This window comes from Eptatretus burgeri, chromosome 7 (assembly GCF_056783735.1).
Source record: "Eptatretus burgeri isolate ZD-2024b chromosome 7, Ebu_testis_v1, whole genome shotgun sequence".
Taxonomy (NCBI): Eukaryota; Metazoa; Chordata; class Myxini; order Myxiniformes; family Myxinidae; genus Eptatretus; species Eptatretus burgeri.
This window is the reverse complement of record NC_140967.1, coordinates 1,773,551-1,800,277: the sequence shown is the minus strand read 5'-3', so window position 1 is coordinate 1,800,277 and position 26,727 is coordinate 1,773,551. Positions and strand designations below refer to the sequence as shown.

Genomic DNA, 26,727 nt, shown 5'->3' with positions numbered 1-26,727 from the left:
TCATCCACCCAATCAGAAACTGCATCATAGAACTCTAAAATATTTGGTAAACAGGAATTACCTTTGGTAAACCCATGCTGATTGCTTTTAATTCATTTCAATGCTTTTCATTTACTTTATAAACACATGCTTTCTGTCACCTCCACTCATTCGTTCCTCTTTTTCCCCACCTGTGAAACCAAGTTTCACATTCTCTTCAATCTCATTCCTCCCTCAAGGTCTTCAAGACAGCTGTTCACCACCATCTCAGATCACGCCCATCAAAAACCATGATCTTTTCGACCTCCCATTAACCAGTTCCCATGCCCACCTATTTCCACGTTTCCATTCTTTCCTTACTGAGAGTTTGCTTCTGTATCCTTGTCCAACTCGTGCATCCTCCTGTACCCCTCTTTCTTAACTACATCCCTCATTTGTCCAAGTCTCCCTCCACTTGTCCCTCATCCCTGCTGTTGGTATGTTTCCTCCTTTCCTTCTACTCTTCCATTTGGTCTATTAGATCCTGATCTGTTCATTGTTCCATCTCCTCCATGAGCCTCGACTTTGTGGAAACAAAAATAGAAAAATAACAGATATGCAAAGTCCTTATAATCTATTTACATTTAATTCAGGAATCAAAGGAGTCTCAAACTAAAAATGGCAGAAACACCCTATAAATTCTCACCCAAAATAGCAAGTACACCCTATAAACTCTCACCCAAAATGGCAGGTACACACTATAAACTCTCACCCAAAATGGCAGGTACACCCTATAAACTCTCACCCAAAAATGGCAGGTACACCCTATAAACTCTCACCAAAATAGCAGGTACACCCAATAAACTCTCACCCAAAATGGCAGGTACACCCTATAAACTCTCACCCAAAATAGCAGGTACACCCTATAAACTCTCACCCAAAATGGCAGGTACACCCTATAAACTCTCACCCAAAAATGGCAGGTACACCCTATAAACTCTCACCAAAATAGCAGGTACACCCAATAAACTCTCACCCAAAATGGCAGGTACACCCTATAAGCTCTCACCCAAAATAGCAGGTACACCCTATAAACTCTCACCCAAAATGGCAGGTACACCCTTTTAACTCTCAACCAAAATGTAATGTGTTGCCTGTAAACACCCAAAATGGAACCCCAACAATAATAATAATAATAATAATAATAATAATAATAATAATAACAATCTAAATTATAACAATAGGTTCCCCAGGCCTGGGAAGCTTGGACCCCTCATAGACAGAAGAAAAACAATAGGTTACCCAGACCGAAAGGCTTAGTACCCTAACAAGTGCAATACACATGCATTTATGAACAGCAGACTTACATTGTGATTGGAATATCGAGGATAGGCACGGTAGTAAAAACTGGAAGAGTTTGACAGCCGGAAAAGCTCCCGCAGGTAATATTTCCTGAAGCGAACAAAGGCAGGATTCAGGACAAAGTGCTGCAGGCAAGCATGCTCCGATGGTAAATATTGCTCAAAATCAATAAAATCTTCAATGTTGTATTGAGCACGAATAAATTCAATGTCCTGCAAAGTGAGAGTAAAACAATATTCAATATCTTGTAATATCTTGCAAGAAAGAAATTCAAGAAAATTAATTGTTCATGGCTTTTTATTCACTACATACATAAAAGGGGTGGGGAGGTAAAGTGTGAAGATAAAATAGATTGAGTGAAGAAAAGTGAGGATGATATGAGTGAGAAAGGATGATGGGGAGTGAGGAAGAAGTGTGGAGAGAAAGGATGGCAGCTTGCTTGGAGAAAGGAATAAGATGCAAGAGGAAGGCTATTAACAAAATGTGTGGCGTGTCGAGAACAGATGACATCATGTGAAGAACATATTTATGGAAACCTTTGCAAGTCAACAAAACTGTGAGAACCACAGAGAGCAAAATTTAAAAACACAACCAACTTAAGTTTTTTTTTTTTTAAAGACAACTGCTCAGAAAGTCCATCATTTCAGCCGCAAAGTAGCCTTCATCAGGTACTAACACAGGCCGTATGCATTCAGTTCTTAAATGGCTTTTGAGATGGGCAGATGGAGACAAGCCTGCGATAGACCTTGAGACCCAGGCAACCATCGCTACGATTTGCTTAACACGGCAGAAAGAAACCCATTTCAAGAACATTTCACATTATCACAAATGGACTCTTCCATGAAAGCTGGATTTTGCTTCTGCTGTAGTTCCTACCATCTGCTTTGAAAGTGGAAATGCAAAATACTCATTCAAATCATCTCATCGTGCTGCCCTCTTGCTATTGCCGCATAGTTGGTCCAACATCTCTCTTAAAACCCCGTCATTTTAATTCATACGATCAAAAACCTGACTGATTTGCCTGATTCTTCCTCGAACCAATCTTCAAATTGCCGTTTTGCGTGTCTTGCTACATTTTAACTCCTGTGTTCTCTTACACTCTATTAGTTTATTGATGAGACTTCTTAAAATTTCACCTTGACCTTTATTTTACTTGTAAATTAAGAGTAGGAAAATGAGAGTTGTCAGAAATACTCCCCTCATCATTTTACATGCAAGTAATGGGGTATTTGGGAATAGTTTATAACCATCCTCCCCTTCTCCCCACTCCCAATTTTACATGGAAGTGATTGGGAGAAAAGAAAAAGACTATTTAACCATCCTCCCAAAATATCACCCCCATTTCCTACAAGTGTTGATGAGACATGTGGCTGGTCGAAAGACCCAGCTCGACATAAGGCTACATGGTGGTGAAATTATGAGGTGGATATGGCGATTCAAGAAAAAAGAAAAGTGTTTAGGATTTGGAAAAAAAAAAAGGAAGGGATAAGGAGGAAAAAAGGAAGGGATAAGGATAAGGAATACTTAGTGGCTAAGCGTAGTGCAAGAAGGGAAGTTTACAAGGCTAAAAAATGAGTACAGGATTCACTTTCAGATGTGATAAATAATGCAGATAGTAGAGGGGAGATATTTTGGATAGCAAAGCAAATGATCATTCAAAATAAGGATCTCATAGGAGAACAATGTGTGAAGGATGATGTAGGAAATGTACTGGTTGACCATGGGGAGATTAGAAATGCTTGAAGGAATTACGATGAGCACCTGCTAAATGAGGAGTTCCTTTGGAACGGGGATATTCTGGAGGGAGTAGAGCCGGTGCAGGGCCCACCACCTGAGATAAAGAATGAATAGGTGAAGAAAGCCATCGATGAAATGAAGGTTGGTAAAGCAGCGAGCATCACTGGTATTGTTGTCGAGATGCTGAAGGCATCTGCTGATATTGGAGTGAATTTAATTACTAAATTGATAAATGCAATTATAAGGGAGACATCTGTCCCAGATGACTGGTTGAAGAGTGTAATGGTGAATATTTATAAAGGGAAGGGGGATGCCTTAGTTCAGAGCAACTATAGGGGTCTGAAGTTGCTGAACCATGGAATGAAAGTGGTAGAGAGAGAGAGTCATGGATAAATTGATAAGACAGAGTGTAACTAGAGGGGGAGCACTCAGTAGAGTGCAAAACCTCTGCCGCCAATACTGCTAGGTCACTCAAGTGAACCTGATATCCTATTCATTCAATTTGACATCAACAGTGCTCACAGAGTTATAGTTTGCAACTTTCCCTTTTACTTTTAACTTTTACATACTCAATTCATTCGTCATAACTAGATTCCTTGAGATAGAAATTGATTTTACGTGGGTATATCCACCTGAAGTTCCAAAATCAGCCGCAATTATAATTTTGGCTTGTTTTTTTTTTGTTGGAAATCACTTATAACATGTAGAAATGCAAAAAAAAAATCGAAATTTTGTTGAAAAAAAAGTTGCAAAAAAGGGGGCCAGGATGCCAAATATTTGGTTGCATGCCAGGAAGGGGCACGAGAGAGGTAATTTTTATAGTTAGGCAATTACAGGAAAAATATCTGGGGAAGAATAAACAACTCTACTTTATATTTGTGGATTTGAAGAAGGTGTTTGATAGGGTGCCTCAGGAAGTGGTACAATGGTCCATGAGAAAGTTACGTGTGGAGGATTGATTAGTTAGGGTAGTCATGGCGATGTATGATGGCCCAAAATCCTCTGTGAGGGTAAATGGAGTACAGAGTGAGGATTTTGAAGTGAAAGTGGGTGTTCATCAGGGGTCAGTCTTGAATCCAATCCTGTTCATCATGGTTCTTGAAGCTATATCACAGGAATTTAGAGGAGGCCTACCTTGGGAACTCCTGTATGCTGATGACCTTGTGCTGATTTCTGTAATGTGTAGATAAATTCTGTTACCTTGTTGATATGATTCGTGCAGGTGGTGGTGTAAAAGCAGCAGTGATTGCAAGAATTAGAAGTGGCTGGAGGAAGTTTAAGGAGTTGTTACCCCTGTTTACATTGAGGGACCCTTTCTTCAAATTAAGGGAAAACTTTGTGCAGCTTGTTAGAAGCGTGATGTTGTATGGCAGTGAAACATGGGTGATCAAAAAGGAGGAAGAATGGAGGTGTGAACGAAATGAAATGAGAATGGTGAGGTGGATGTGTGATGCGACGCTGAAGGATAGGAAACCAAATGTGGAATTAAGGGATAGGTTAGGTATAGAAAGCATTGGTGAGGTTATGTGGCGGGGTAGGTTGAGGTGGTTCGGACATGTGGAAACGATGGTGGTGGGCAGCTGTGTGAAGAGGTGTATAAATATGAATGTGAATGGAAAGAGAGCGAGAGGCTGCCTGAGGAAAACATGGGATGTGTTGCTGAGAGATGATCTTAGAGTTAGAGGCCTAACAAGAGGGCTTGCAAGGGATCGTGCGGCCTGGAAAGCAGCCATAAGGTGAACCACAACTTACACATGCAAGTATGGAAACAGCCGTAAAACGATGATCATGATGACGATGATGATGACGATGACAATGATTCCTCCACATCGTAGCACATTTCAGAGCTTGCCATATCTTATCATCTTTACATTTACACCCGATTTCTCCCCATATTGACATCTTATCATCTAGAGTCTAGACATATCTCACCATCTTTACATTACTTACTGATTGAATTATAAAGATCAATGGTCCCCTCTTCCTGTGCAGGCTGGAGTTCCTCAAGGTAGCGTTCTGGGCCCTGTTCTTTTTCTGGTTTTCATCAATGATCTCTCGGACTCTCTGGAAAATCCTCTATTTCTCTTTGCCGACGATTCCACCCTCTGCCGTACCATCTGTCATCCCTCAGACCGGCAAGCAGCAGCTTCTTCGCTCACTGCAGATCTGGATAAAATCACAAACTGGTCCAACACATGGAACATATCTTTCAATCCAGACAAATCTCACACTCTCACTATGTCTCTTTGAAAGGATCGTTTAGAAAACCCCCCCATCCACTTTCTCAACAATCCTCTGGAAGAAGTCTTTTCTTTCAAGCTTCTCGGTCTCACTATCTGCCATGACCTTTCCTGGGAAAGTCACATTTCCAACCTCGCCTCAAAAGCCAGTCGCCGACTGGGAATCCTCCGTCGTGCAAAGTCCTTCCTCGGCCCTCTTGAGCTCCTGACCACTTACAAAGCTTTTGTCCGTAGCCTGATGGAGTACTGCTCTCCCCTCTGGGCTGGTGCTCCTGCCTCCCACCTTTCTCGGATCCACGCTGTCGAAACCAGGGCATTTAAGATCATCGGCATCTCCCGCAATGAAGCTGAGTCTTTAGGCCTCTCACTCAATCACTGCAGGTTGGTCGGTGGTCTTTCTGTCTTCTACCGACTCCTCTCCAGCCTTGCCCCCCCCTACTCTTTCTGCGATTTGTCCCCACCACATTTCCACAGGGCGCTCAAGGTCCGCCAACAACCCCCTTCTGGTAAAACTACCAAAATCACGAATCACTGCTCATCTTCACTTTTTCATTCCTCTTTTTTCCCACCTTTGGAATAAACTTCCTCACTCTATTCTTTCCCATTCTTCCGTCTAGGCTTTCAAAACAGCTGTTCACCACCACCTCTTATCTTCCCCCATCCAAATCCTCGATCTTTTCTACCCCCGATAATCCACCCAAGCCCACTTCCTTCAATTTCCCTGCTTTCCTTCCTGAAAGTCCCTGTAATGTCAATCTTCTCTTCGCCATGTTCCCCGTCCCATCCCCATCCCTCTCCCTTCCACAGTTCACCTAATGTGTCTGTTCCCCACTGTTTTGTCCCTCCCACTCCCGCCCCTCTTGTCTCATGCCCCCTTGCTGTGAGTTGTGTGTTAGCTCTCATACGAGCCTCGACCAAGGTATACAAAAAAAAAATGGTCTCTGGTCATTGAACTCAAAAAAGCCAATAAATATTTGGTCGTGTCGTAGTTTATCAGTGTTTTATTCTCTCATGGGTTTCATCATCATTGAGAATGTTAATAAAGAGTATGTTAGGATTTGTTGCTTGCCTTAAATATCTTTGTTGAACAGAGATAAAATAAGAAATCTCTCAACATTTTGGTCTGAGCTCCTCCTGAACCATATATTCCACATCCCTCCCACCCGTTTATTTTTAATTGTTTGATTTCCTTCCAAACATGGCACGGGCTTATATGAAGACACACTCTTGTCATCGCGTCTTTTTAAGCTGACACTCAGCTTTGCAGACACTTTGTCATATCAGTTTAGTTTGTTCACCAAAGCAACTGATACTTTGGAAGCATGGACAACCATGAAAGGTACGTACCTATTACTTTTAAACGCAAAGTATGAATTACTTTAGATGTACATATTTCTGCTGACATTTGTCTTCCTGTAATCACAGGTCAAACTCTGTCAGTGAGTTGGTAGATGAGGTTCAGCATGAATTTCAACTACTTCAGAAACGATTGGAAATGAACAAACTCCTGTCAGAGTTTTATGGATTTCGAGAAAGGTTGCGGACTGAACTGTTGAACTGCTATCAACTGGCTGAAAGACAATTTCTCCCGAACAAGCCAACATGTTGGGACTAAGTTTTAGCCAGACTGTATCAAAAGCTCGTGATATGTCCAGAGAGATGACCCTGATTTCATTTCTGATACTAAGGGCCTCCGTCCATTGTTATGAGAGTAGAAGCAGCATGTCCAAGGTAGAGTGATAAGGTCTGAATCCAAATTGATGATCTGAGATGAAGCTATTGGAGAAAATGAATGATTCTATGTCAACTGCGATGATTGATTCCATGAACTTGCTGATGAATTGAAGCATGCTAATTGGTCTGCACTGAAGGAGATTCATTTTTGCAACTATTTATGTAATACCTGAACTCTCTCCATCCATCCCTAGAGTTCACCGTAGAAATGGAACGCTCCGGCGTACTTCCCTTCTTGGACGTCTTCATTGAGAAATCATTCGGTGCTTATAAAACCGCGATCTACCGTAAGTCTACTTTTACTGGATAGCTCCTCCTCCAGATACAAGATTGGATTAATTGGTATCTTGGTCAATAGAGCAAGAAAGATCTGCTCCACAGATAAACTCCATGCTGAAATTGAGACCATCATGACTATTCTTCTTGATAATGGGTATCCTGAACAGATTATCAAGATATGTATATACTAATTCCTGAACCCACCAAAGAATCCAATAATCAGACCTGGTAAATGTCCAGTATACCTACGTCTACCATGGAAAGGCAAATTGTCTCAATGGTTTGAAAACCAGATCAAACAGACAGTTTCCCATTCTTACTATGCTGTTCAACCACGAGTGATCTTCACGACCCGCCGGTTGCTTCCGTCAGTCCAAAAAGATGTTCTGCCCGCCTCTCATATAAGTAAGATCATTTACGAATCTCAGTTCCTGTGTGATTCTAGGTATGTGGGCTGCACATCTTTGAGATTGAAGGATTGCATCGAACAACACGTCCATTTGGGGATCAGGTGGGGTCAGTCAACCGAACAGAAACAACCAACTCGGGCTTGGAAGAATGTACACAGTTCGACAACTATTCCCTGTGACTCTGCAATTGGTTACCATTTACTGAATAATCCTCAGTGTGCAGAGCAACTCTCGTATCGGCTGGTATAAAATCCTGAGTAGAGGACGCAGTTTAGCTCACCTTCATGCAATGGAAGCCACATTCATCAGGTCAACCAATCCCATTCTTTTCAGACAGAAATAATTTGTCTGAGCTTTATATATATATTCTGAATATGATGGCTTGTCTGTGTGACAACTCTACCACAGTCAACATTGAGTCATCATGAACCCCTCCCACCAACTAGCAATCATCCATTCAGCATCATGTTTCCAGCGGAACTTTGGTCATTCATCTCCACCTCGTCATTATTCATGATGGTTCATTTCCGCCTACTCATTATTCATGATGCTCTATGGTTCCACCTATCAGGTAATCCCATCCTTTCTTTCTCTCAACCAATCAACGTTGAGGACATTACATTGTAACTTTATAAACAAGAGTTTGGTGCTTCTTCTTCATCTGCTTGTGGTTTTCTCCCAAGTGCAAGTCAAACTTTGATGATGTCTATTTTATTGAAATGCATATTTAAATTTTGTTGTACGAATAAAATGTTTAATATTGGCATTATTATCATGATTATTATGTCGAATTATCATTATTATCATTTTGTACAATTATCATAATCATTATTATTGATATTATCATCCTCATCATTATCATCATTAGGATTAACACCATTTTAAATAATGTCATTATTAATATCATTATCAACATTATCAACAATATCATTGTTATTATCAACATTACTATTTTCAAAAATGTCACTATTATTATCATTTTCATTATCAACATTATCAACAATATCATTGTTATTATCATTAACATTATTACTATTTTCAATAATGTCACTATTATTATCATTTTCATTATCAACATTATCAACAATATCATTGTTATTATCATTAACATTATTACTATTTTCAATAATGTCTCTATTATTATCATTTTCATTATCAACATTATAAACAATATCATTATTATCATTAACATTTTTACTATTTTCAATAATGTCACTATGATTATCATTTTCATTATCAACATTATAAACAATATCATTGTTATTATCATTAACATTATTACTATTTTCAATAATGTCATTATTATTGGTTCACGAAAAAATATTTTCACGAAAAAAATAAGTGACCACTATATTCGTTATTGTTGTCTGTCTGTCTGTCTGTCTGTCTGTCTGTCTGTCTGTCTGTCTGTCTGTCTGTCCCGAGCATAGCTCCGTGGGTTTTGATCCGATCCTGACAAAATTTTGGTGGGAGGTTTATATCATGATCAAGTTGTGTTTTCCGGAAAATGGGTGTGGTGCGCCCATTATGGGCGGAGCCACGCCCAAAAAACATGTGTTTTTAGGGGGTAGCCGATTTCAATTTACATCTTCTCCGAGGGGGTTTGTCGAATCTGAGAGGGGTTTCGGTATTTGGTTAGCCCAATGGCACCTGCATAGCCCCACAGAGCTCGATTTTTCATTTTCATCCCAAGGTCAAAGTCACAAGGTCAAGGTCAAGGTCACAAGGTCAAGGTCACGAACTTCGAAAATTTCGAATTTTGACATAAAAATCATACGACTGCCCAAACTTTGAGAGCTAGGATGGCAATATTTTTTATGCATAATCTTGAGGTCATTCCCCACCTAAAGTGTTGAAACAATTTTTCTCTATCTTGAACACCTTGCCCATGGCGCCCCCTTCAAGTTTGTTTTTACGCTGATTTCATCAAAGTATGGATAATCTGATGAGTGCGAAATGCCATATAGCCTATATGACGTTATATTGCTCCTGGAATGTTCCAGAGGAAGTTTTGCACCAAAGGCCATAATCCTTGACCTTTGACCTTTAAAGGTCACAAAGGTCAAATTTTCAAAGTTGTGGGAATTGAACTGGGTTTTCGACCTTCTTCGACGAACTAACTCCAATAAGCTATCGCACGTATCCTGTTTCCTTATTTTAATGTCCACAACATTGTTTTGTGACCTTTAAAGGTTAGGCAAAGGTCAAATTTTGAAAGTTGTTGAACGAAACTGGGTTTTCGACATTTTGCAGCTAATAACCTGTCACTCGTACCACATCATGTTGATCATTTTTATAACTTGGTCAAACATTATCACATTGTCTCATCCTTGACTTCTGAAACAATCTACATCGTCCAATACCGCTCGTGAACTATCGTCGTCTTCAGACTTGTCATTGTCATTATCATCATGATCAACAATATCATTGTTATTATCATCAGCATAAATACCATTTTCAATAATGTTATTATGACCCTCGCTGAAGGAGAGGGTATCGCATTTGGGTCCTTTTGCTTGTTACTTGGCGAAATCTTCGATTTTGTCAAGTATGTTGGTCTGTTCCATTTGTTGGTTTGTCACTTACGAAAACTAAAGATTTCGTAAGTATATTGATGACTTCCGTCCTCTGTTTGTGTGTTTGTTTGTTTGTGTGTGTGTGTTTGTAGGCACGATAACTCAAGAACGGAAGAAGCTACCAATGTCAAATTACACCACGTGATTCAGGAGGGTGATGGCTCGCGCTGATTAGATTTTGGTCTAAATCGGTCAAAGGTCAAGGTCACAGTGAGGTCAAACATAATTCCGTAAATTCATGTGGAGAAATGGAGTATTTTTACTTCGGTCGACATTACGAGTTTGTTTTAACTTCAATTTTAATTTTGTCTTCGGTTTTTGCGATCGCTTAGGACGCTTAACACTCGGTTGTCAAAATTCTGGTAAAAATCGGATGTTTTGGAGACGTTTTAAGATTGTATGAAAAATATTTCACTCGACGCGTCACGGGTCGTCACGTGATGCAGTGGACAATTCCGTAAATTCATGTGGAGAAATGGAGTATTTTTGCTTCGCTCGACGTTACGAGTTCGTTTTAACTTCAATTTTAATTTTGTCTTCGGTTTTTGCGATCGCTTAGGACGCGTAAAACTCGGTTGTCGAAATTCTGGTAAAAAAATCGGATGTTTTGGAGACGTTTTAAGATTGTATAAAAAATATTTCACTCGCGCGTCACGGGTCGTCACGTGATGCAGTGCGCTCGAGCAGAGGCGTCGTTGACTCACGTATGGTTTTGCGTGTGCGCGCTGATGGTGTTTTCAAGTCATTTTTATCCCAATAAAGGTTATCGTCGCATGCCTGACTCGCTGAGCCGTCGGATTATGTAAAGATTGTTGGTGGATGGCTGAATATTACGGTTTTGTGACTGATAAAATAATATTAAATAATTGCGTGGAGAAATGGAGATTTTTGCTTCGGTCGACGTTACGATTTTTGATGGTTTGGTACAGATTCATCGTATAAACTTCTGGTTTGCGTCGCTACCTTCTCTTGAGACAGCTTTTATTAGACAAGGTCAGAGGTCAAGTTGACGATTTCGTAAGTACCAGTCGATGACTGCTTGTTTGTTTGTCAGCACATAACTTTGGTGTTTTTCTCTGCAACCGCTTGTTGGATTAAGACAAAATTTTCACCATAGGTGCGACGACTCATCTGGAATGTTTTGATCATAATTAGGATGTCATAGGTTACGTGGTGTGGCAGCCATGTTGGAAAAACGGAAAAACTTTGGACCTCTATCTCTGAAACCACACCAAGGTAAAAATTGAAACCTGGAACATGGCTGGTACTCCTTATGGGGAATAACTGAAATTTTTTGGATCATGTCATATTTTTTGATGATGTCATCTTATCCAAGATCTCCCAGTGGAGCAAATGTGATCAAGTGAAGTTTAATGCTTCAAAAATTCATATCTCTCTCTCTCTTTCTCTTTCTCTTTCTCTTTCTCTTTCTCTTTCTCTTTCTCTTTCTCTTTCTCTTTTTTTTTCTCTCTCTCTTTCTCTTTCTCTTTCTCTTTCTCTTTCTCTTTCTCTTTCTCTTTCTCTTTCTCTTTCTCTTTCTCTTTCTCTTTCTCTTTCTCTTTTTCTCTTTCTCTTTCTCTTTCTCTTTCTCTTTCTGTTTCTCTTTCTCTTTCTCTTTCTGTTTCTTTTTCTTTTTCTCTTTCTATTTCTCTTTCTCTTTCTCTTTCTCTTTCTCTTTCTCTTTCTCTTTCTCTCTTTCTCTCTTTCTCTTTTTCTCTTTTTCTCTTTTTCTCTTTTTCTCTTTCTCTTTCTCTTTCTCTCATCTCCTTTAAAAGCTCTACAATTTCACCATGTGATACAACAAACCTACTAGCTATTACTTTAACATAAAATTTATCCTGGAATCCACACATTACGCAAATAGCTAAGTCTGCCTCAAAGAAATTAGGAGTCCTGTTCCGATCTCGAAGATTCTTCCCCTCTGAACAGTTGCTACAACTATATAAAGGATCAATTCGTCCTTGTATAGAGTCCTGTTCTCACATGTTGGGAGGTTCCAGCTCCACATATTTACTGCCAGACAGAATTGAATCCAAAGTTATTCGACTTGTCAACTCTACCAATGTGACCTCAAAACTCGACCCGCTCAAATTACGCTGCATAGAAGGCTCTTTCTCTTTTCTACAGATATTACCTCGGTTTCTGCTTGCAAGAACTTGCTGCTTGTGTCCCTCCACCATTAACGAGACCAAGGAATACTCAACAAGTCACTACATCACATGATCAGTGTGGCCATTGCCAATTCAAGGGTGGGACGTTACGATGTTTGTTTCTTCCCCTCCACTGCCAAACTCTGGAACTCTTTACCTTCTCACGTCTTCCCAAACACTTATGACCTTCCCCTTTTCAAAAAACAGATTTTTTTACTTTCTCAAAAACTCTTAGACTATTCTCTCTTTCGTTATTTTCTATTAATGCAGTTCTTTTTTTAAGGCTTGGCCTTGATGAGGACTATTCAGTCCGTAACTGAAGTCTTCAACATTAAAAACAAAAAAGAAAACAAAAAGTGCCTTCATTACGACATCATAATTGCATATGTAGAACACATCTGATCAGTATGAAAAAAATTGAGGGTCATCTCGGGATAAAATGGTCCACAGAGAAAAAAAAAATTGATGACGTCATCGGTCACATGATTTGGCAGCCTTTTTTTAACCTTCAAAAATCTTCTCTAAAGAGGCTGAACAGATCGAGGTGAAACTTTACAGGTATGACCACCTATCCATGAGGAACAAAAGGTTCACACATATGATGTCATAGGTCATATGGTTTGGCAGCCTTTTTTAACCTTCAAAAATCTTCTTCTCTAAAGAGGCTGAACAGATCGAGGTGAAACTTTACAGGTATGACCACCTATCCATGAGGAACAAAAGGTTCACACATATGATGTCATAGGTCACATGGTTTGGCAGCCTTTTTTAACCTTCAAAAATCTTCTTCTCTAAAGAGGTTGAACAGATCGAGGTGAAACTTTACAGGTATGACCACCTATCCATGAGGAACAAAAGGTTCACACATACGATGTCATAGGTCACATGGTTTGGCAGCCTTTTTTTAACCTTCAAAAATCTTCTTCTCTAAAGAGGCTGAACAGATCGAGGTGAAACTTTAGAGGTATGACCACCTATCCATGAGGAACAAAAGGTTCACACATATGATGTCATAGATCACATGGTTTGGCAGCCATATTGGATTTACCCAAAAACCAAGAAAAAATCTTCTCCAGAACAGCTGTAAATTGAGGGTAAACTTCAATTAAATGCTCCCCAAGCCTTGGGTGTACAAGTTTGTTCAGGAATAATTGATAGGTCACATGATTTGGCAGCCATATTGGATTGAAGAAAATATTAAATAAGGTTTTCTCTGGAACCGCTGAATCAATCAACATGAAACCTCAAAATTATGATCGAGTGGTGATGGGGAATATACGATTTAAATTTCGACTTCATTGGACATATGGTCTGGCAGCCAGAATTTTTTTTTTTTGATCAGGGTTCTTTTTTATTGTTTTTTTTGGGGGGGGGGGTTGAATAAGGCTGTGCCTGGATGGGTTTGAGGGTAGAGGAGTATCAGCTGAAATGTAAATCCTATCCAGGTTCCTCCTGATGACCTCATCTTTGCTTTTTTCTTGTTTGGGTTCCTTTTGATTACTCCAATGCAGGACTGTTCCTATTTGGTCTTCCATTTGATTCGAATTGAATTAATTTTAATCTCATCATAAATTAATTTGAATAATGAGTAATAATTTTTTAAAACGTCATGGGTCAGGGTCAAGTGTCCAATCAAAGCGGGGTTGCATCAAAGCGGGACATCTTGGTACCCGGTCATCGCTGTCAGTAGTAACAAAGTGACAGTTGTAATTGTCTCTTATTAATTGCATAACACACCAGTATACCAACGCCACACAAACGACACCACACAAAACTACACAAACACCACACGAAACTACACAAACACCACACAAAACAAGTTCTGGCAAGGGTCTGCAATCGCTGATTGCTCTTTCTCGTTATTGTTATTATCATTATGTACAAGTATCATAGCAATTATCATTATGTACCATTGTAGTTATCATTATGATTATTATCATGAGCATTATGTATCATAATTATTTGTCACCCCTGTCTGTTTGTGAACAGGCTATCTCAAAAGGTTTTGAACAGATTCGGACGAAACTTGGTGATCAGGTTGGGTGTGTGACAAGAATGAACTGATTCGATTTCGGTGAAGATCCAAGTCCAGATCTAGATATGAGAATTTCTAAAGTGATTCTTCACCATTGAGACATTGGGCCAAAAATGACATATAGCACAATATCTCAAAAAGTATTGGACGGATTCGGATGAAACTTGGTGGACAGGTTGACAGGTTGGGTAGGTAACACGGATTGGCCAATTACATTTTGGTTAAGGTCCGGATCCAGATCCAGCCCATCAGTGAGATACAAAACATAAACTAAGCAGAGGTATGCGCTCCACCAAGTACCATTCTAGTTATCCTTATTTTGTAACATTATCATTATCGTTATGTCCGATCATCATTATCGTTATGTACCATTATCATTATAATTTCGATAGTATGTCATTGAAAGACATATTCACATGATGTGCAGACAAACAGACAGACAGACAGATAGAGAGAGACAAACAGACCCACATGTAATACCCTCTCCTCTAACGAGGGTAATCCTGACTAACTCACAGACCAGTGTTTGTCACACTGCTGCTCCTACAGTTCTGTGATGATTACATCCAGACTTGCTACATAAGATCAGCATGACCCCATTTAATGTATAGGGGTGTTTTTATCTTTACGAGTGGTCTTGGAGGGAGGGGGTGGAGTAAAGCAAATTCTCTATGTCAATGTGTATCGTGTAGTGCCACCTCCAGGTGGGGGAGGGTATTACAATTACCCTCCATTTACAGCACAGCACAGTATTCCTGGCTCCACGATTTCCAGTGCATCGAGGTGCTTTGAATTACAAGCAGTGGGTATGTTTTTATTTCTTGCATGTAACCTGGGGTTTTTTTTTTGCCTATACAGATCTGTCAGTTGCCAATACACCACCCAAATAAAGGTATGCATCAGAAGAACATGTTGCATGCTTGGAACAATATCACCGCAGGGCGGGTACTCCACAAGTAATCATAATAATGAAAATCAATTTTAAAATCCCCCAAAATAAGGTGTAACCCAAGGGGTGACTGACCAATTATAAGGTGACCCAAGCAGTGAAATAATGTAGTGCTGGTTCCAAAATAACACACCATGTATACCCTTTTTCCATCTTCAAGTTCTTGGGTCATTCTTTTTGAAAGGATACATAAAGGGACACCACAAACTGGAAACAGGCATATTACCATAAAAACTTATAATTATGAATAGAAACCCAACAAACGACAAAGGATGGATGACAGTAACCGCGAGCTACTGACCTTCTCAGAATGTAAAATGGCAATCCCTACAACTTGTCCCAACACATCAGCAACAAATGCCTTGGCTGAACATTGGTTCTGTACAATGGGGAAGCACACATACCATCATGGTACATAAAACAAGTAAATTAACAAGTTAACAATAATAAAAACAAGAAATATTTTGGTGTCCTTCAGAAGACTTTACCAAACATTCCAGAAGAGTGTCCTTCAGCTGCAGTGAACCCAATAACGTCTTCACCCCGTCTAGATCTTCAGAACAAAACTCACGTACTTGGAAGTTCCTGCAAGAGAAAGGAGCAAAAGCACTTGAGAATAAAGGTATAGAGATTCAGCAAAGGTGTTGAACCTTAACCTGATATGTGTTGGTAAAATTCTGATACGTGTCAGAGCATGAGAGAGTAGCGAGACAAACAAACACACAAACACAATTATAATAAGGTTTATGAAGAAGATAAAGGAAGATGATTTGTAACACCGGCTTACCACCAAAGGAGGCGATATTTCCACCATATCAAATCTAATATATAACGCTTATCCAACCAAGATATTCAAGTTTTGTATTTTTAATTAATTTTCTGAAATTTGTTTTTCTCTTGGAAGTTGTTGGTTACGATGTGTAAATAAAGGTGGGAAAAGTCTGATTTCAATGCAATTTAATTCCAGGGAATAAGGCATCAAACAATGAAAAATTTGAAAGGGGGTGCAGACTTTCTATAGGCACTGTATACTAAGCATTTTTACCTGTCGCTTCTCTGATGAATTGAATCAAAAGACAACATGAAGTACTTCACAAACATTCTGCTCTATTAACCCTATCATTTGCCTGAGGACATCTTCCATTTGCTTGGAAGTCGGCCAACATCACCTTTGCAAGCCAAGTTCGAACTCAAGTTTGACTGATTGGAGATAAATATGTGTACACCACCGGTCAAAAGTTTTAGAACACCCACATTTTTCCAGTTATTACTGAAATTTAAGCAGTTTCATGTTTCAATGTACTCTGAAATTAAAGCATATAACAAATAAGCAATTGCAGATAAAAAAGAAATCATGGAATCGTTTTGTTGAACAAAATTGAATATAAATTTTTGACTCATCAAAGTAGCCTCCTTTTGCAGATATAACAGCTGAACATGCTTGTGGAATTCTTTCTCCAATGGAAATCAAATATTGTTCGGAAAGTTCTTCTCAACACTGTTGCAGAAGTTCCCACAAATGTGTTGCACTTGTAGGTTGCTTTGCTTTCACGCTTCTGTCCAGTTCATCCCAAACCAGCTCGATGGGGTTTAAGTCTGGAGACTGTGCTGGCCAATCCATGATTTGAAGCCTACAGTCTTGTTCTTTTCTTCGAAGGTAGTTCTGACATAGCCTGGAGGTATGTTTTGGGTCATTATCTTGCTGAAGGATGAACCCCTGACCAACTGGGCATAGACCAGAGGGTACTGCATAGCGCTGCAAAATGCTGTGGAAACCCTTTTGGTTTAGGGTGCCAGTCACTCTGTGCAAGTCGCCGACTCTGGATCCAGTAAAAGAGCCCCAGATCATCACTCTTCCTCCTCCATGTTTGACAGTTGGTGTCACACACTGAGGAACCATCCTTTCACCTACTCGATGGCATACAAAAACCCTACGTGATGAACTGAAGATTTCAAATTTTGATTCATCGATCCACAAGACCTTCTTCCAGTTTTCAGTAGTCCACTGGTGGTGTTTCATGACCCAGGCAAGCCTCTTTTTCGTATTTGCCATCTTAGCAATGGCTTTCTTACTGCCACTCGACCTGTCAAACCTGCAGCTCGAAATCTTCTCTTCACAGGTGAAACTGAGACTTCCTTACTTCGACCAGTGTTAAGCTGTGCTTGAAGCTGCTGTCCTGTGAGCCGACTATCACGCAAGCTGTTGACTCTCAGAAACTTGTCTTCTGATTGTATTGTGGCTTTGGGTCTGCCAGACCTCTTCCTGTCAGAGTTTCCTACAGTTTCCAAGTACCTTTTGATGGTGTGGGAAACTGTACTCACTGACACTTTGACTACTTTGCAATTTCTCGAAAGGAAAGACCTACACTTTTAAGGGTTATAATGGTCTGTCTGTCTTCCTTTGTTAATTGTCTTTTTCTCGCCATTATGATAGCAATATACTACTTCCTGCAGTGTAATATTGTCCAAATAATGCTTCAGAAGGTGTAGCAACACGGTCTGTTACAACACTGCTTTTATACAGACAGAGGGTTTGTAACTCATCAACAAAAGTTGGGACACCGGAAGGAATTGTTTGCATCAACTTTCAAGGCTGAATTTACTTCCATTGCTGCAGAACAGCTGCAGTTGCTAACCCATTACTTGCTCCCTGAAAAGGACCTTTTTTATTAACTGAAATTTACATTATTTTTCAGTTTTTAATAAAATAAACTTCTTTTTTTTTTTCCTCTGGCAGTTTACCACTGAGCTTTGTACCATTTCAGGTTATTCACTGGACTTGAACTGCTTAAATTTAAGTAAAAACTGGAAAAATGGGGGTGTTCTAAAACTTTTGACCAGTCATGTACCTCTCGACCAACCTAAAAATCAGTAACTTAATGTTTCAAGGCTTCGGTGGAGTAGTTGTCAGAGCGACTGGTCTGAGTCTCCGTGGTCGGTGTGAACTCTGTCCGAGTCATTCCAAAGATTTTGAAAACGGTACGTGCCGCTTCCTCATTTGATGCTCATTTTAAAATGAATAGAGCAGACACATTGATACCTCAGCCAAATTTGAATCACTGAGATGACAGCTTAGAGCTGGGTCGAGAATCAAACCCAGGCGAGACAGCTCAGAGGCAAGTGTGCATACCTCTGTGACCCTCTTCATCAGCCGAGATGTTGTTTATTTATGGCAGTGGAAAAAACAAATCACTTTCACTTTGGTACGAAGCTCCATGTTGTTTGCTGTGGTTTTAAGTTCCGTTTATATTGAGTGAAATGAAACATTTTAAAAAAATAAAACATAGAGAACCACCTCAGCACCGTCGAGTCTGGCATTTCACTCAGGCTGACTGGCAGGTTCTCGAAGGAGCCATCAAACTTCTCGATTGGTTTCCCATCACAACTTTCTCCAACATCAACTCGTCCTGCAAATTCTTTCAAAGAAACTTGCTCTCCCTCATGCACAGATTTATCCCCTCTTGTCTTCAGCTGTCCTTCCCTTCCTCCCGCCCTTGGTTCACTGAAGATTGTGGCGAGGCAGTTGTCCTGAAACAACTTGACTTTGCCTCATGGAAAGCAAATCCAACTGAGGTTAATCTCAATTCCTTCCATAAAGCTTGGAACAAGAGTGTATCTCCCTCAGGAGAGCCAGAAAACAACATCTTTCTAATCTCAAGTCTGAACCCTCAAACCTCTCTCCCTCCTCCAAATCCTGGTGGCGTCTAATCAAATCTGTTTCTGGTGTATGTTCCCCCTCCATCCCCTCCCTTTCCTCAAATGGCCGCACTGCTGATATCGCACGTGAAAAGGCTGAATGCCTAAACTCGGTGTTTGCATCTAAATCTTGTGTCCGAAACCCATCGCTTTCTGTACTCACCTTACCCAGTCGCACCCAACTGTCCCTGGACTCTGTGTCCTTTTCCTCTGACAAGGTGGAGAGCTTGCTGTCAAACCTCGACTCAGATTCTGGAACTGGTCCAGATGGCATCAGCGCACGTGTCCTAAAAACCTGCTCCTCTGCTCCTGCTCACAATCTCTCTGTTCTATTCACCCTCTCATTTGCTCAAGGTCATCTGCCATCTGCTTGGAAATCAGCAAACATTACTGCCCTGCATAAAAAGGTGCAAAAACAGATCCAACGACAAACCAATCAGCCTTCTCCAAAGCCAGTCGCCTACTGGCATCCTCGGTCGTGCAAAGTCCTTCTTTGGCCCACCGAAACTCCTGACCACATACAAAGCCTTCGTCCACAGCCTGATGGAGTACTGCTCTCCCCCCCCGCCCCTCGGGGCTGGTACTCCTGCCTCTCATCTTTCTCTGCTTCATGCTGTGGAAACCAAGGCATTTAGGATCATTGGTATTTCCCGTGGTGAGGCTGAGTCTTTGGGCCTCTCACTTCCTCACTGCAAGCAGGTCGGTGGTCTTTTTGACTTCCACCATCTCCTCTCAGGTCTCACCCCCTGCTCTGTCTGCGATTTGTCCCCCTCCCCCCCCCCATGTTTCTGCAAGGTGCTCAAGGTCCCCCAGCAACCCCCTTTTGGTAAAACTACCAAAATCAACAATCACTGCTCACCTTCACTCTTTCATTCCTCTGTTTTCCCACCTTTGGAATAAACTCCCACACTCTCTTCAATCCCATTCTTCCCTCCAGGCCTTCAAAACAGCTGTTCACCACCACCTCCTACCTTCCCGCATCCAAAACCACGATCTTTTCTACCCCTGTTACTCCACCCCAAACCCACCTCCTTCAAATTCCCTGCCTTCCTTCCGGAAAGGTCCCTGTCGTGTAAGGTCCTGAACGTCCCTGTAATGTCCATCTTTTTACCCCGTGTTCCCTGTCCCATCACTCTCCCTTCCACAGATCTCCTAATGACTCCGTTTCCCTCTGTTTTGTCCTTCCCTCTCATGCCACTCTTGTCTCCTGCTCCCCCACCCCCCGCCCCCTTGTTGGGCATTTAGTGTTCGCTCTCATATGATCCTTGAAAATGTACACACACACACACACACACACACAAAAAACAATTTTTTTAAAAAACATCTTTCTAGTCTCAAGTCTGATCTCTTAAACCTGTCTCCCTCCTCCAAATCCTGGTGGCAACTGTCTGCTTCTGGTGTATGTTCCCCCTCCACCCCCTCCCTCACCTCAAATGGTCGCACAGCTGACACTGCATGTCGTCCCATCTCAACCACGATTGCCTCTTTTCCTCCTGCCTTGCTCCCTCAACCTATCCGCTCTCTTTGCAATTCTCTCTTCCCCCATTCACACCAAGTGTCCAGTCCAACTCAGCCAACATTTCATCAATCTCCCCATCAAACTCATCTGCACACCAACCTCCTCCCTCAGTTCATCCATCCTCCTCCTATCCACCGTCTTCACTCCCACAAATCCTCGTGACCCAGTTCTTGCAAACCTGCAGCCTATGTTGTTGTCTCTCTTCCAGTGAGAGCAGCTCCAGACCATAAAGGTAGGCCGGCATTACACATAACATCAGAACCTTCTCACTTCATCTTCTTCATCGCCGTCCGCACTTCCTCCTCTGTGATCTCCACCAACTCCAATTTCCCTCTTCATGGCATTATAGCGCCAGCTCGCTCTTGCATATTCCAAGTTCAACAGCTCTGTAAAATGTCCTCCCACACCTTCAATACTGCCCCCCTCTCTGTCACAAGCCTCTCAGAACCATCCTTGATCACTGCCACTACCCCCCCCCCTTCATGTCCTTATTATCCTCACCTCTGTTACGGGCCAATTCATACATCATCTTCCTCCCACCATCCTCTTCCAACTTGTTGTATACATCCTCTTTCACATCATCCCTTGCCTTATTCACAGCTCTCCTTGTTGCTTTCTTCTCCTGCCCATACAGGTGCAGCAACCCTGCATCCGACTGCCTCTCTCTTTCCTTGATCTTTGCTATCCTCTTCCTAGCCTCCTCCTTTTCACCAACTGCTTTAGCTACCTCCTCCGTTATGTTATGTTATGTTATGTTACAAAAGTTATGCAATTCCCCTAAACGCCTCTCTGTACTGCTTCTATTCCTCCTCCAAACCCTCCACTTCTTTGCTAAGTTGCTTCTACCTAGCTTATCCCTGGTGTACCAAATTTACCAACACATTCCTCTTCACCTGGCTCTGCTTCTCCCACATGTGCATTAAAGTTCTGCACAATGCACAGCATCACTTCCAGCTCAACCATTCCCATCATCGTCTCCAGTGCGTCCCTGAATTCCTGCTTATCCGCTGCAATCCTTCCCGTATGTGGCCCATATACCGACAAAACAAACACCATTTGCCTCTGTATCACCACGTATGCCATAACTATCCATCCCTCCCATCTTTCCACTCTGACCACCTGCTTGCTTATTTCTTCCAACACAAATATTCCCACGCCATTACTCTTCCATCCCCATCCACGTGCAACAACTTGTATCCTCTTACAAACCACCTTGCCCTGTGCCCTTTCCAGCTGGTCTCCTGCACACACAACACTAGCAGCCTCCTCTGCATCATCTCCACAACATAAAGACACAAATTCACTTTTATAGTGCTTACGGAAAAGCCCATCAAAATGACGGGTACACAAATTTTCAACACAACACAGAGGATGGCAATACACGCAGAGTTATGGATTACACCTGATTAATTATTTGCAATTAGGGAATAGTAAACAGGAACGGGTCGAAGTAAGATACTAAACATGAACGGGTCAAAATGCTAAGTGGGATTTGTTTCACGTGCTTCAGGCATTAATGCAAAATGCACAAACATACGGTGTCTAAGCACAGCCTCTTGTGCTCCTGAAATAGAAAATAATAATGCGAGCAATGTATAAGCACAGCATCGTTCGCTTCTGAAATAATTTAAATTTTAAAATGTGGGCGGTGTATAGGCACAGAACGCTGGCTTGATTAATTGATGCCTCAAAAAAGAAAAACAGTCGGGTTATGTAATGAAGCAAAAACATGGTGATTGGCAATTGCTTTTGTGAATGTATAATACATCGTGTTTATTTGGCTTGGATAGATTCCAATTATACTGCAGGCCAGAAGGGTTGAAGCCTGAGGCCGACACAAACTGTGCGTCAGAATGCCTGTCATACCAATGAGCTACACTACATGGTCAAAAGTACGTGGACACCTGCTCGTCCAACATCTCATTTCAAAATCATGGGCATTAATATGGAGTTGGTCCCCCCTGTGCTGCTATAACAGCCTCCACTGTTCTGTAAAGGCTTTCCACGAGGTGTTGGAACATTGCTGCGGTGATTTGCTTCCATTCAGCCACAATAGCATTAGTGAGGTCGGGCACTCATGTTCGGTGATAAGGCCTGGCTGGCAGTCGGCGTTCCAATTCATCCCAAAGGTGTTCGGTGGGGTTGAGGTCAGGGCTCTGTGCAGGCCAGTCAAGTTCTTCCACACCGATCTCGACAAACCATTTCTGTATGGACCTCGCTTTGTGCATGGGGGCATTGTCATGCTGAAACGGGAAAGGGCCTTCCCCAAACTGTTGCCACAAAGTTAGAAGCACAGAATCGTCTAGAATGACATTGTACGCTGTGGCGTTAAGATTTTCCTTCACTGGAACGAAGGGGCCAAGCTCGAACCATGAAAAACAGCCCCAGACCATTATTCCACCTCCACCAAACTTTACAGTTGGCACTATGCATTCGGGCAGGTAGCATTTTCCTGGCACCCACCAAACCCAGATTAATCCGTTGGACTGCCAGATGGTGAAGCATGATTCATCACTCCAGAGAACATGTGTCCACTGCTCCATGCCCAATGGCGTTGAGCTTTCCACCACTCCAGCCGACACTTGGCATTGCACATGGTGATCTTAGGCTTGTGTGCGGCTGCTCGGCCATGGAAACCCCTTTCATGAAGCTCTCAATGAACAGTGCTTGTGCTGATGTTGCTTCCAGAGTCAGTTTGGAACTCGGTAGTGAGTGTTACATCCGACAACAGACGATTTTTTCCGCACTTCGTGTTTCAGCACTCGGTGGTTCCGTTCTGTGAGCTTGTGTGGCCTACCACTTCACGGCTGAGCTGTTGTTGCTCCGAGACATTTCTACTTCACAATAACAGCCCTTACAGTTGACCGAGGAAGCTCGAGCAGGGCAGAAATTTGACAAACTGATTTGTTGGAAAGGTGGCATCCTATGAGGTTACCACATTGAAAGTCACTGAACTCTTTAGTATGGCCCATTCTACTGTCAATGTTTGTGTATGGAGATTGCATGGCTGTGTACTTGATCATATACACCTGTCAGCAATGGGTTTGGCTGAAATAGCCGAATCCACTAATTAGAAGGGGTGTCCACATACTTTTAGCCATGTCGTGTGTACAACCTTTCAACATTTAATGATGCCTTTACAGTCACTTTTGGTCTTTTTCACACTGAAGAGAAAACTTAGAGTGAAGTCATGATGATTGTGAAAATAACACTTCTGTTTGGAGACATTTCAGCTCATGTCCCGTGGAGCCTATAATTTAATCATCTCGGATGAGGGGGAAATTTTTTTTGCTTTTCCTATAAATGTTCCGATTTCACTCGAGATTTCGACATAATTATTTCGGCCATGAGTTTCGATCATCAAATATGGAATCAGATTTTGAATAGCAGCTTTCAAAGTCGAGGAAAAACGCTACGATTAGCTATCTTAACATGGATATACACCTCAACACGGATTTCACCCAAGGAGGACAAACCCCTTCGGGAAAGGGGCAAATTAAGTCTTACAACCTCCCTCCATCATGTAACCCTTCGTCCTGTTAAGCTTGCTTGAGATTGGATAAGTAACAACCGAATGTATCGCGGTTAGATAGGCACCAAATTGCGTATTTTAGTATGATAGATGTGCATGTATAATATAGATATATATGCAAACATATATGGTGTTCCAAAAAGACCTGGACGACAACTTTGGATAATATATGTAGCATCACAAATTATACAATGCCCTTTGATTTTCAGGTCTGGTGGTTTATGTACAAGAAAATGGCGACTCCACAGGAGAAAGCACAGTGCATCGAATGGTTCATCGAAACGAAATCCGACACACAAGTGAAGCGTAATTTCCATACAAGGTACGGAAGAAATCCGTCATCGCGGACAATATCAGAGAGGGGAACAAGAGGTTTAAGGAGACTGGAAGTTGTCAGAAACAGAAAAGTACCGGTCGATGAAGCACAAGTGCAGCAGACGTTGAACGAGTGCATGAACCATTTCAGCAAAGTCCCAGGAAATCAATTTGAGACACATATTATATAGGAAACTGGGACTACCAAACATCACTGTGCACAGGATTTTGTATAAAAGACTGAACCTTTATGTCTATAAGGTGCAAATTCTGCAGGAACTCAAACCAAGTGACGGACCCAAACGTAAGGCATTTGCCTTGGAAATGCCTGTCACATGGAGATGACGAAGATTACCTGAAAAAGGTCAAGTTCACAGACGAAGCTTGCTTTCATGCATCCGGGAAGGTCAACTGCACAATGTGAGGATTTGGGGCTCTGAAACCCCCCACTAGTCCAAGAGCATTAGGTCAAAATAGGCCCTAACCTGGACATTTTTGGTAACAAGCTGATTTTTTCAGGATAGGTCCAGGAATATGTCTAGAATAACATACTAAAAGTCCTCATAAATCCTCCTTGAGCGTTTTCTGCAATCCAAGATGGCGTCCAAAATGGCCGCCTCTTCTGTTTTTCTCATAACTTTGCAAGCAGGTTTCCCCAAAACACACTTTAAATGTCTACATATATGTTTTGAAGTATGAGGAACTCATTAGAATACATTTTAAGAGATGCTGAAGCACGCAAGTACCAATAAGACCTCTTGAGTTCTTCCAAAAGTCCAGGCAGAAGCAGACGCCGACACCCTGATTGTCTCCACAGCACTAGCACTGGCAGAGTCAGAACATGTGCCAGTTGCTGTCGTTGGTACGGACACAGACTTACTGGTAATGCTAGTTGCTCGGGCAACCTCTTCCACAGATGTGTACATGCTATGCCGCAGTAATCCTGTCACGGTCTTCAACATTCATGAGATTCAGCATGCCATAGGGGACACAAGAAATCACTTGATGTTTCTTCATGCTGTGACGGGATGTGACACGGTCTCTGCGATCTATCGTCAGGGCAAGCGTAAAGCTTTCAACATGGTGCACAAGAAGCGGGACTACGACTTGCTGGATACCTTCACAAACAGTGGAAGCACCCATGACGAGGTGGAAAAAGCTGGGGAAGGCTTCATTCTTAAGCTTTATGGAGCCAGCAGTTTTGAATCTCTTGATGACTACCGTCACATCGCATACAAACGGGCAATCGGTCGCAGTTCCCTGAGTTCATCCTTTCAGCTAGAAAGTCTACCTCCAACTAGTGCTGCAGCAAAGCAACATTCATATCGCGCCTATCTTACCGTCCAGGAATGGATGGGTAACTCCTTATCTCCAACAGAATGTGGCTGGCGATTTCAGGACGGGACTCTTACCCCGGTAGAAACAGACATTGCTGTTGCACCCGACACTTTGCTGAACATGGTGGCATGTGGGTGTAAACCAGATGGTTGCAGAAGCATGACATGTAGCTGCAAGAAACTTGGGCTCTTTTGTACCTCAATGTGCAGTAAATGCAGTGGTCTCAATTGCAACAATACAGCACCAACTCTTATAGATGCCGACGATGATATTACCCCAACTTCAGAGGACATCAACATTGAAGATACAGCATCCGACGATGAAGACAATGACTGATGCAACTAGGTGTGTGCATGCGTAAGGTAAAGATTCATCTGAAACTTTTGAGGTTTGAATCTCTAGCATGATCTTGTTTTGAATGTCTTTGCCTCTTGAAACAGGCTAAAACAGCAGTGTGTTGATAAGTGGTGGACATTTTGAGCACCATTTGAATTTCAGAAAGAACTTCAGCGGTTTTATTGTTTCCTTTGTACTTCAAAGTATCTGAATGAGTTCCTTATTTCTCAAGACATAATATATTTAGAGATTTAAAGTGCATATTGAGGTAACTTAGTCACAGGGTCATGAGAAAAACAGGAAATTGCAACCATCTTTGGCGCCATTTTGGATTTTGGGACTAGTTCAAGTAGTTTTATTGGTATAGATATGCGTGTTTCAAATCTGCGAATAAGAATTTATCTAGATTCCTTGACTCCCATAACATATATAAAGACATTTTAGTGTGCTTTATTGGGTTACTTAGTTGCAGAGTTATGAGAAAACAACAACAGGAAAAGGGGCATTTCGGGCACCATTTTGAATTTCAGGATGAGCTCAAGTGTTTTTATTGGTAAATGC

At 41.5% G+C, this 26,727-nt stretch overlaps 1 protein-coding gene across 4 annotated transcripts in view; it reads right to left on the bottom strand.

Annotated features, from left to right (window-relative positions):
• Nucleotides 1–26,727, bottom strand: part of CFAP61 (cilia and flagella associated protein 61) — a 256,962-nt gene that overhangs the window by 103,017 nt on the left and 127,218 nt on the right. For all 4 annotated transcript variants that reach the window (XM_085887234.1, XM_085887231.1, XM_085887232.1 and 1 more), the window contains 3 exons: nt 15,919–16,015; nt 15,732–15,809; nt 1,326–1,532 (listed from right to left, as the gene is read on the bottom strand). In XM_085887234.1, coding sequence (XP_085743360.1) covers nt 1,326–1,532; nt 15,732–15,809; nt 15,919–16,015 — 382 coding nt within the window. The remainder of the gene's footprint in view (nt 1–1,325; nt 1,533–15,731; nt 15,810–15,918; nt 16,016–26,727) is intronic.